General features: G+C 45.9%; 1 protein-coding gene across 1 annotated transcript in view; it reads left to right on the top strand.

Annotated features, from left to right (window-relative positions):
- LOC121698889 (hedgehog interacting protein) overlaps positions 1–12,500 on the top strand; it is a 34,755-nt gene that overhangs the window by 11,962 nt on the left and 10,293 nt on the right. Inside the window, exons 4-10 of the mRNA XM_042081427.1 lie at positions 1,239–1,440; positions 7,299–7,450; positions 8,233–8,406; positions 8,573–8,716; positions 9,183–9,289; positions 10,731–10,854; positions 11,848–11,978. Coding sequence (XP_041937361.1) covers positions 1,239–1,440; positions 7,299–7,450; positions 8,233–8,406; positions 8,573–8,716; positions 9,183–9,289; positions 10,731–10,854; positions 11,848–11,978 — 1,034 coding nt within the window. The remainder of the gene's footprint in view (positions 1–1,238; positions 1,441–7,298; positions 7,451–8,232; positions 8,407–8,572; positions 8,717–9,182; positions 9,290–10,730; positions 10,855–11,847; positions 11,979–12,500) is intronic.

Here is a 12,500-nt window from a genome sequence, read left to right as displayed (position 1 = left end):
GCCTTTCTTGCTTTCTCTTTCATGTCATTCAGTTGAAATTGCCAGTTGAACTGATTTTCAAATTTAGTATCAAATTCACTTTGACGTAGTTGGCCTTGGGACCCTCAATTTCCCACGGTCATCAAGTCATGAATTCAAACCAACTGATATGGTGATTTGTGTGGTAAGACGCACAAAGTGCCTGTATTTGTTTGGAACATGCTGATGTTATGCAAAGTCGCCTTTCAAAGTACTCGACAGGTTTGTTTTTGACAGTAGGGTGCTTTGTTTCAATGTGCTGTTTTATTTTTGATGGTTTCATGATCTCATGTGCCAGCAAGTCACTGCACACCACACACTGGAGTTTCTTTCCCATTTTGTCCTCAACATAAGTGAATCCATACGTAAGGGTCATTTTGCCATATTTTTTAAGTAGATTTTTTTGGGCTTTTTATGCCTTTAATTTGATAGGACAGTGGAGAATGACAGGAAGTGAGTGGGAGAGAGAGTCAGGGTGGGATCCAGAAAGGACCACGGGGCGGGAATCGAACCCGGGTCACCAGCGTACGGTGCAGGTGCCCCAGCCAGTTGCGCCACGGCTGGGGCCCATTTTGCCATATTTGCCACTAAAATGATGTCTAACACAACCTGTCACATAAACATTGTCTATGTCCATGGCAACGCCTGGCATATAAATAAAGTCTATCAAAATAAAGTTCCGTCATTAGATCTGATAGGGTAGCATTTTAAATGGGCGATTCTTTTCACCACAAGCACTGCGACCCACCCAGAACAGTTCCGAGAACTACTTCTGGGTCCTGACCCACCTGTTAAGAAACACTGCCCTAGACTATTACTATGTGCCGTTGTAAATTAATCTTTCTCACAACAACTACTCCGAATAATCTTGTTTTGGTCCCCAACGAAAGTTTACACTCGTTATCATCCAAAAATAGACCCTAGGAGTTGTCCTTGAAGGAGGTTAAGGATAGGTTGGAGGGACAATATGTCCAGATGGCAAGGATAGGAGAGACAGGAAAGACCGAGGAGATGATTACATTTGGAATCGAGCAAATTTCATGACCGTTATGACTGAAAAACTTGGCAACCTAAAAAGGGAGTCTGACTACGGACAACCCGTACACTGAAACCAGGTCCTGATTGAGTGCAGATATGAGCCAACTCCAGAGATAAGACCGGAAACTTGCATTCTCAAAATATTCAGACAGCATTTGACCCCATCTCTGTTTTGCTTTCAGGAAGCACAAACACAACTGCTACTGCGTGCAGGAGGTGTTGAGCGAGTTGCGACAGCCGGTTGGAGTGGTGCATTGTGGAGACGGCTCCCATCGCCTCTTCGTTCTAGAGAAAGAGGGCTTTGTGCAGATCCTCACTCACACCATGGAGCTGCTCAAGGAGCCATTCCTAGATATTCACAAGCTGGTCCAGAGCGGCATGAAGGTAAGGCAGTCAGTCTCCAAAGTGCTCAGATGTCTGCACCATTGTGCCTATGTGATGTATATAACGTGTGTTATTCACTAACAAATCACGTTAGAGGAAATCAGAAACACCTTTGCAAGTCTGAACATCACATTCCATACTCCTTAGTGATTTTTAGCATTATCCGCCATCATTCTTGCGGATAGAAGTACGTTAGCTTGTCACAGATGGACTGTATATCCCCGATATAAGTCAAAAACAACAATAGAAATGGCTGACCTCCAAGGTTGTTAATATTTTGGTTGGCTGAGAGTAAATGTAGAGAAATGTGTGTGGGTATTTGTCTCTCTGAGTTTACTGTGTACTGTGTTGTCACAGTAAGCTTATAATAGGTGTGAAAGGGTAATCATCACACTGTGCACCTTCATAGCACCTCAAGCTGGAAATTAATCAGCACTTAATGACTAACAGACGAGAGATACAAAAGTTATATTGCAAAGAAGTCCGTTGCCTTGGAGTCCCTATAGCAAGTGTGCTGTATATTCACGATGGGAGGACTTGGTATTGCCTTAATCTGCTACTACTTTTCGTGTGGTGGACAGCGATTAGTAAGATTCAGCCATGGTTTTCAGCCACAAAACTAAGCCTAGCCTTTAACCTTTTCTTTGTGTCAATATCTATGTTTGCTAGTTTGGGCCTCTGGTCTTTTTCCATTTCAATCCACACCTGTCATCAATTTCATGCACATTTTACCTGCTGGTCATTAGTCGTTGACCTTTGCTACAGTAGTTCTAAACAAGGCACGTAGCACATAACAAGTCAGGATACAGCATTGCACGTAATGGAATTTAGTGGAATTTATTGTGAAGCTTGTGCAACAATGGAATGTGGAGTAATGGGTTGTGTCCAGTATACAGCGTGAAGCTAGAATGATCACAGAGAGGACAGTGGAACTCACACACGCACGCACACATAAACCAGTCTCATCCTCCACAGCACAATCACACACTCCACCATTCTTGAGCTTAGAGGAGCACATGGGGGACAGAAGCACACCCACCAAAGAGAACCAATAGGAAACGCCATCACACCACTAGCCTTCCATTCAGAGTTTTTTTGCCTAAATTTGGGCAGGGGTTGAATGAGAATGGGATTTTATTCAGTCATTTCTTCGTGCCCTTGGATGCAGGACTCGGGTGTTGGATGCAGTCTGGCATGCTGGCACAGTGTCACATAGTTATGCTCGGTGTGCCAGGGGGTTGTTTTGGTCCTGTCGACTGCCAGTTGTGGAAACATCATCTGTTTAGTGGCCATGGATCTCAAGACGGCTGGAGAATTCACCGTGTGATTACAGGATTGCCATCCGCACGTCGGCAGCTGTGCAATTTAGCTGTGCATGTCTGTCACCACCAACAATGTGTCATCGCTTGGATTGGATGTTTACCCATATCCATGGTGACTAGAGACTGCCTCTTTTTCACAAAAGAGGGCCTTGTTTAGATCACGTACCGGATGTAAAGGAGGCTGGGAGTGGAGGGGTGTTTATGCATGACGCAGGCCTACTGTCTCTCCCTCCAAGGGAAGAAATCCTGATGGGAGGGGGTCTGAATGGACACATGCTGCAGGCCGGGGAAGCCTTCCCCCACAATCCCTTATCATCATTAAACTTAATTGTTTGCGGATAAAGCCCCTTATTGCACCCATTACAAGTGTCTCAATCCCCGGCTCGGCCGCCAGAGAGCTGTTCTGTGAGCGTTTGGCAGCAGGGGCCAGTGGTGCTCTGCCCAGAGCAGCGGCCCTGTTTACCAGGCATGTCAACAGCGCCCTGGCTGCCTTTGTGGCGCTGGACGAGCGGCGGCCCATGGGGACACACGGAGCGAGTAAAGCCCAGAGATAGTGGCCTTATCAGACCTTTGATTCTAATGTTGTGTGTTTCCTCTGAGCGCTGGCATCCCAAACCAACCCCCCACCAGCACATAGTGTCACTAAAGGCAGGCTGCTCTGACACACTGTGTCCTGAGACACAGTGGGTGTTCTCTGGGATGAAACACTATCTGTCTGCACCAAACTCCCCCACCCTGCATACAAACACACACACACACACACACACGCAGACCAATAGTATATACAATACATAATCCTCCTAAGTCCACATACGCATGCACACACTCACATACACACATTCTCATCTCCATGTTACCAGCCTGTTGTTTCATGCAGTTGTACTAAATAGACTATTGCCAATTTGTCTTCCTTCAATTTCACATTATTGTTCATAGATTATTAATAGATCTTCAGTTCTGACACCTTCCTCAGTGTGGTTGCCTTCACTGCTTGGTTCTGAGTCCTCGGCCAGCATTGCACTCTTGGCAGACCTGTAGAGTTATCTCCACTGTTGTCCTTCTGTAAAGCAATCTTAGCTAATCTCATATTCTTGTAATCCTGTTTGCTATGTGATATGACTGCTCTGTTGGCCTAGCAGTTGTAGTGGAGAGAGATTCTCAGTGGTGAGGCGCTGCCACAGTGAAGTGGTCCAGCTGGTCAGCTCATGCACATTTACAACAGAATGTGAACGTAGACAATGATGTTGTGCTGAGGATTCTGCTTTGGGACTTTGTTGTGTGCACCAGTAAAACGCACTGAAAACATCTGCTGGCAATCTGTAAGTGTGTGTATGTGATAGTATGTGTGTGTGTGTGTGTGTGCCTGGATGTGTATGTGTGTGCGTGTGTGTATTACGGGGTCTTGCACCACCCTGAAGCATTTCTTAAAGAAACAAATACTTCACAGCATGTTATTCTCTGCTTTGCTCTTCCACCCCCAACACCACACACCACACTCACAAACACACACACTGATCATACAAACACGCACTCACACACACACCACAAACACACCCACAAACACATACACGCACACACACACACACACATACACACACGTGCACACACACACACACACACACACATACACACACACACACACGCGCGCGCGCACACACACACACACACACGCACACACATACACGCACACACATGCACGCACACATATACACACACACACTCACACACACAGCTGTCAGACTTTCTCAGGCAGAGAAGTAAAGGAGTTCTCTCTGTCACTTGTAACAGCTCTAGCATTGTAAATGGAGCCTGCTCCTCTATCAGTGTCATCTTATTAAGTGGAGCTGGAGAGAGGGAGCTCAGTCTGGCCACCGCACGTGAACTGCAGCGTCTGCTCCAGAGACGGTGTCAGTGGCCATTGGATCACTGGGGGGGCGGTGTGTTCACAATGCTTCCTGTCCTGCTCTTTTCTCTGTCCGGCACACCCCCCCCCCCCCCCCCCCCCCCCCCCCCCCGCCCCCCTCCCGTACTCTGACAGAGTGATCTTCACCCGAAGTTTCCCTCCCTGTCACAGGATTAATGCGTATCAACAGGTGGAAGTGTGTGTGTGTGTGTGTGTGTGTGTGTGTGTGTGTGTGTGTGTGTGTGTGTGTGTGTAGGGGTGAGATTTGATGTGGATCTCTAGTTTCATTGTTTCGGTTGACCAGGAACCTCTGAATTAGTTTGGAAAATTTCAGATTGCCTTTGAGGTAGGCATGCATTGTTTTTCTCCAATCAGCTCATGTGGAATGCTTCTTTGCTGTGGATTGGCCCGAGCCAGTAAGGATCAAGAGGTGCAGAGCAACAATGCAGCCGCCAAGCCATGCATCACGTCCTCAAAAGCAGCTGCCCGCGGTGGGATAGGGGAGGAGGAGGAGGAGGAGGAGGAGGGGGGGGGGGGGGGGGGGGGTGAACAGTAGCGCACCACCACGCTCCCTCCTCCTGGCTCTGATTCCGCTCCCCGTGGAATTTCACTGACATTCTAGTGAAGAACCCGGATATTTCAACCCCCCCATGCTTACGCGCACACCACACTCACACACACAAAAACATAGATCTCCACCTGCTCCCATTCTCCCTGCTCTCAAAAATGGCGCCAAATATGCATACTTCTTGTACGGCTCCTGCTCAGTATCAGCCCTCTCTCCATTAGAACAAGCTTAGACATAGGAGGGGACTACGTCCTTTCCTTAGGTGTTTTAAACAACACCATCCTCTCTCTCTCTCTCTCTCTCTCTCTCTCTCTCTCTCTCTCTCTCTCTCTCTCTCTCTCTCTCTCTCTCTCTCTCTCTCTCTCTCTCTCTCTCTCTCGCACACACACACACAGTTAGAGAGTTGCCAGTAAACTGTCTGCGAGAGCTCTTTCCCAGCAGTGCTGTGGTGATCGATGGCCCATAAGCTCGTCTGGAGTTTGCCTTCACTTAATCATTGTTAATGTTCAATTCCACCCAAAGGAGCAGCCTTGTGAGGCCGCTGTTTGTTTCTTAAGGGGGTGTGTGATTTCCGTGCGTTCTCTTGACTCTGCCGAGGTATGGTCATTAGAGGGAGCTCAAACGGACTTCTTGGTGGTCCTCAGCCGGGGAGCATTGTCCTTCTGCTGCCATTCCAGCCTCGTCCTGCTCTGTATGCGTTTGTTTTGGGATATTCAGGTCACTGCTTCTCCAGCATATGGGTCAATCTCCTGAAGGTGCATGAGGAATATTTCCTCCACATGCGCAAAACCGTAAAAGACACAAAAAAAAACAAAAAAAAAATATATATATATATAAAGCAGAAACAAGCTGCTGCTAGTGTCAGATATAACCTTACATCACTGTGTATTTATTGTAAAAGCGACTTGTCCGTACCCATACCATGCTCTTTCTGGTCTTGTGAAGGGTCTGAGGGATTACACATGGACCACTGTGATATCTACTGAGTCTCCTGAATTAGAATTGAGTTTCTCTCAGCGTTCAGTGGCAGATAAACAGTGTAGGTTTTTTATGTCACACATATGAATCAGGATCTAATTTGAACACATTCATAGCACATCAATTAAGAACTCAGTTCTTTCTTTTATTGGTTTTGAAAATAGAGAGAAAGCAGAGACAGAATGGGTCACTGTGAGACTGGGTGAAAGAGAGAAGCAAGAGAAAGAAAGGCCGACCTGATTGCCTTGCCTTGGGACTGAAACGATATAGCCGCTTATTACAGCGGCCTATGATGAGTGGACCACCAGAGTAGTGACAACTGATGTATCTGCCCCCAGGCCAAACAAAGTGCTATGTACTACACAAGCAATTTCACTGTTTTCTAAACATGTTGCCAAGACAGTGGGAGTTGGCAGCCCACTCCTTGTTTAGTTCTCTCTCTCACTCTTTTATTATAGTGTGTTTTTTCTGGCTTTTTTCCTCTTTGCATAGATTTTTCACAGACTTTTTTAAAAAGAGAGAAGGGGGTAAAGAAGGGGAGGGCTGAAGGGGGGAGGGCTGAAGGACTCCTGGACTTTTGTGTTGTCTATGAACTGCGAGTGAGCTAATAAATTCTTTGAGCCACTCTGCACTGCATTCACGGATATCCCCCAAAGATTACACACACAAATCACTCACACAATGGAGGCCGCCAGGGCGGCCCCAGGAGCCTGACAGGGGCCCAGGCCCTAAGACAGGCGCGCATAACCAGGCTGGGGGTTGGGCAGAGAGAGGGACGCCGGTTGGGTTGGGGGGTGGCATTGTTGCGCAGAGTCAAATGTTTTATAATCGTTTGTAATGCAGTCGTCAGGGAAAGAGGGGGAGATTTTTTTTTTTTTAGGGCATAGGGATATGTAGTGGTCCCAGATGGAGAGAGAGGGAGAGAGAGAGAAAGAGAGAGAGAGAGAGAGAAGGAGAGAGAGAGAAAAGGAAAGAGAAAGGGACATGGGGGGCCTGGATTTGGCCGTGAGCGTGGGGCACAGGCGGAGTGGGAGAACAGGGAACATAATTAACTTCTGGATCCTTTGTGGTTCCCCCACACTGACAGGCTGGAGATGAAAGAGGGCTGCTAAGCCTCGCATTCCACCCCAATTACAGGAAGAATGGAAAGCTCTACGTGTCCTACACCACCAACCAGGAGCGCTGGGCCATCGGGCCGCACGACCACATACTCCGTGTGGTTGAGTACACCGTTTCCAGGTAATGTGTGAGTACTAATCAGATACCAGGGAAACAAGAATGTGTGGTTATGAAAACAAAGTGTATGTTTGTGTGTGTGTGTGTGTGAGAGACAGAGAGACTGCACAACTTTTGAATTCCGTTTGGCTGACAGTGATGGATGTTTTCATCCAAAACCCTAATCATGCCATATAATTATATGGGCTGCTTTCATGGCAAGGATGATGAGTCTCCTGCTACTGCTGCTTGGATACTAAGGTTGCAAAATCACACCTGGTGATTAAGAAAACAACAGTCCCCTTAACAAACTAGTAAAAGTATTATGGTTTATTATCCTAATTGCTGTTGTGTGTTCGGTTTAAACACTCCAGTAATTTTCATATCATGGCAGTGAGGTGATGAGGGCATGAGTCTTCAGGCAGTGCACTCAGATGTGACGCACCACTATAACACTGGTCTAGTCCATTGTGCTAATAGCCACATGGGGCCAAAGACTGATGGCATATTTGTCTTCTGAATGCCTTTTTGTTTTCATGCCCATTTTAAAACCACCAGTATTTAAAAGAATACCTGACACACGTATGGTCTTTTGGAATTCACTCAACTAGCTCTTAGCAGCACATTTTAAAGCAGTAATGGTGATTAGGCATTCTCTCTTGGTATTCCAACCAGTTCAGTTCACAACATATTCAATTTAATTTAACACAGGACTAACTCAAATATCACAAATCATTTCAAGTCATGAAACAATGTGTATCCGAAACTCAAGACATTTGACGATAGTTTGGATTGTCCCTTGGCAGGAAAAATCCAAATCAGGTGGACACTAGGACCGTGAGGGTACTGATGGAGGTGGCTGAGCTGCACAGGAAGCACCTGGGAGGCCAGCTCCTCTTCAACCCCGACGGCCTGCTGCACATCTTCCTGGGAGACGGCATGATCACCTTGGATGACATGGAAGAAATGGATGGCCTCAGGTAAGGTGTTCATCATTGTTGGACATTGTTCGAGTTTTGCCTTCATGGTAGGGGTTTCTCCTACAGGTACTTCCTGTGTGATATATAGCACTCCTAGTAGACATAGTATAATGATGAAGATGTCTATGATGTCAATAGAACTGAATCGAGATGTTCTCCCCGGCAGTGACTTCACAGGAGCAGTTCTGAGAGTGGACGTGGACACGGACTCCTGTGTGTCTCCTTACACCATCCCTAAAAACAACCCCTACTTCAACAGCACCAACCAGCCCCCGGAGATCTTTGCCCATGGGCTTCATGATCCTGGCAGGTGGGTGACCAATAGTCTGTACAGTATGTACACTAGAACATGGAAAAGCTTTCAGTTGTGGTCTGATGTGACATTTTAATGTTACAAGAGGTCATTTGAGTTTGAATGTGTTTGTGTTTTTTACTGTATGAGGCTAGGTATGTTAGTTGTTAGCCAACAAAAATGTTGCCAGGCAATCACATGATTTGATGATCACAAGTTGCCTACTGATGATTAAAGAATCTATTAAAAATCATTCAAATGTGTTGCTCAATGGGGAAAGTGCCCAACCATTGCCCAACCATGTGTGTCCTCACTGGGAGCACTGCATCTGCCTGTAACATTGCCCAACCATGTGTGTCCTCACTATAAGAGCACTGGTGCCCCAGAGAATGGCCGCCACTGGTGCACTGTTCTGAGCGCTGAGCTGCTGGGCGCCACGTCGTGTGCTGTCTGTTCCCTAACGCGCTCTCTGTCTCCACCACAGGTGTGCGGTGGACCATCACGGCAGTCTCCTCATCCTGTGCACAGATTCTTCAGGCAGAAACACAAGCGCAGGGAGAATACTGCAGATCGTCAAAGGGAAGGACTACGGTGAGCTGTGGATCAATATAGGGCCAAGATCCCTCAGCGAGAAAACCAGATCTTTTGATATGGAAGTCAAAAAACATGAATGATTTGCATGAGTTCCATGCAGTGTTTTGAATACACTCTCTAGGATTGCTTGAGTGCAAGTTTTGAAAATAGGTGATACTGTCCTCCCAGAAGCCAAACTGCAGCCGTACTCATGAACGCAGTGCAAAGTTTCTGTGTTTGTGCTCTTTTGGGACATCACCAGCTGGACATTTAGTAAAACATCTGCACTTGTGCACAACAGAGTATAGAGGCAAGAGAAAGCCTTTAGACACAATGGTCTGTGATTCCCACACAAGGTCCCACTTGCCAAGGGAATGTGAATGCGTGGCCATGAATACGCTTTATAACTGTCAGCAACAATTGAAGCCCAGATTCTGGTTTAGTGTTGTTGAAATGCAGCGACCATGATGGCAGTCCATCCCTCAGTGGTGGGGATTGAGCCCCTAGGCTAATCAATGCCAGAGTTTCCCAAAAATGCTATTTCCTGTGGGGAAAAGAGACAAAAAATTAACATTTTTGCTCTTGTTTGGTTTAGATTATAGCAGTGCTTTCCCCCTGCCACACACATACAATGATACATGCCAGTACCCACCAAAATATACCCTTTTCAAGTATTTCAAACTACAACGCCCCCAAACCCCACTCTTTCCATGTTAACATGTTAAGCCACACAGACACACACACACTTGAACACACTCACACACACACTTGAACACACACTCACTCACACACGCACACACACACACACACACACACACACACACACACACACACACACACACACACACACACACACACACACACACACATTTCCACAACATGACTAGAAAGACAGACATTGTGTATTACTGTATTTGGCCATGTGGAGACCCATCTATGTTTATTGAGGTGTTTTGTAAAAGTGAATGCTGTTGGCATCCCTCTAAAATCTGTTACGATAGAATGGAGAGATTTTAACGAGCCGAGGGCTGGATAATTAAAAGCACCCGATGCCACGCACTAATGGACTCCTGACAGACTCCAGTAAACATGGATTTCCCCTCAGAGTCCTACACAAACACAGAAACACAGCTCTCATTAGGCAGTGTGTAAATCAACCTCAAGTCATTACCAAACCTAATGACAATATGTTAAATGAAGTCATAACTATGTGAATTAAGGCATTCACACCACTGCAGAATTACTTCATTCAACCTCTCCGCTGAAATTAAGTAATTTACCCAGATGCTAACACTAAGTCACTCACAACAGACTTTTACACTCTAAAGCAGAGGAGTTGCCATTGTTGCTGTTTTTCCACACTAGTGCATACTGGTTCATTTGAACATTTATAAAATGGATGTTCAAGAGATGAAACTAAATCCAAGCTTTATGTTGTTCTGTCTTTATTTTGCTGCAGAAAATGAGCCATCCATCTTTGATGTGAAATCTACTGGCATTTCCACCCCCGTTGGAGGCTTCATCTACAGAGGCTGCCAATCAAGGCGTCTCTATGGCAGCTACGTCTTTGGGGACAGAAATGGGTACATATTCAGTTGTCACATTCCATTTGAATTCATGAACACCCTGTCTGCCTTCAGATGGTATACTAGCATAGTTATCATGTAGTTACAGTAGGTGTATTTGAATAGGACAATAGCAGCCCATGCAGGTTCTCTCATATCAAGGTCCTCTCGAACTGAATTTCATATTCCCCATGTTTGAAATTCTGTCTTTCTTTGGTTAAGAATTGCTCAGTATAGCCTTCCATCCATCCTGTTGCTCCATCTGTGCAAGTGAAGAGGGGAAAAGTTCCAAGTGAAGAGGGGAAAAAACAAGTCAATCTGTGTAAAATGAGCTGGCTTTTCCTGCCATGTCATTTGGCTACCACCTTGTGTTGTTCACACGTACCACTAGTTTGTAATTCATCCTCCTCCACTGGTGTCAATACACCATTCTAGAGTAAACACAGGAAATATAGGGTGGTCAACAAGATCCCTCTTTCTCGCTCTCCCTCTGTCTCTCTCCAGCTCCACCTCTCTCTCCAGAGATACAGTTCCATTCCTGCTATTGTCTTTTCTTCTGTGCAGTGAAGTCACAGACAGACTGTTTTCAACACCCATTTTGCACAATATCACAATGTGCCTGACATGGCCTGCACTCAGATGAAGTGGTGTGAGGGTTTGTGCCCTTAGAATGAGTTGGCTTCCATTTCATTGATGACATTTCAACTCTATAACTCCCAGTACAATTGGAACTGATCAATTCTCCATAAATGTGTAAACTGACGTCTTTAATGTGTTGCTCTGGAGACTGAGTTCTAAAGTGGAGCTGTTGGAGACAGTGTTAAAGTGGAGCTGTTGGAGACTGAGTGTTAAAGTGTTGCTGTTGGAGACTGAGTGTTAAAGTGGAGCTGTTGGAGACTGAGTGTTAAAGTGGAGCTGTTGGAGACTGAGTGTTAAAGTGGAGCTGTTGGAGACTGAGTGTTAAAGTGTAGCTGTTGGAGACTGAGTGTTGTGTATTTTGCTGGTGTTCAGGAACCTGCAGATCCTGCAGAGGAGTGGAGACGATCGGCCCTGGCAGGAGAAGAGCCTCTGTCTGGGCAGCAGCACCACGTGCGGAGCCTCGCTGACCGGGCACATCCTGGGCTTCGGCGAGGACGAGCTGGGTCAGTGCCACCCTCTGCCAGCTCTAAGCGACGTGCAAATGTGTTCAAGTGTAATATGTGTGCAAATGGATGCAAAGACATTTTGATTGGCTAGCAGATGGCCATCAGTTTTGTGAATGATAATAGATAGACTAATTTAACTCATCACTCCGCTGTGGAATTATCTTTGTGTACATAGTAGATAGTGGTACTCAATTTAGGGATGAAAGCATGAAAATCTTCAGAAGATTGCATGTAAGCTGTGTGTGGTTATTATGTAACGATCATACGTTTTATGATAAACATAAATAATAGGCTTTTGACATTTGTAATTTTTTTCATGTGAATAAATGGTACAGAGTACTAATATATGTAGCAGCTTAGCAAGTGGAATAGCACAAGCAAAAACCTTGTTTGTGTCCATTTAGTGGGCCTTGGAACAGTGGAATCTCAGATCTGGTCATAGAGTAGAGATAGATGCGTCAAGGGAGACCATTTCTGCTGTTTCTCCAGCACAGACGAGGCCATGGAATGATGGGACAG

This window comes from Alosa sapidissima, chromosome 1 (assembly GCF_018492685.1).
Source record: "Alosa sapidissima isolate fAloSap1 chromosome 1, fAloSap1.pri, whole genome shotgun sequence".
In the NCBI taxonomy this organism is placed as follows: Eukaryota; Metazoa; Chordata; class Actinopteri; order Clupeiformes; family Clupeidae; genus Alosa; species Alosa sapidissima.
The sequence above is the reverse complement of the archived record's forward strand: the minus strand, read 5'-3'. Positions and strand labels throughout refer to the sequence as shown.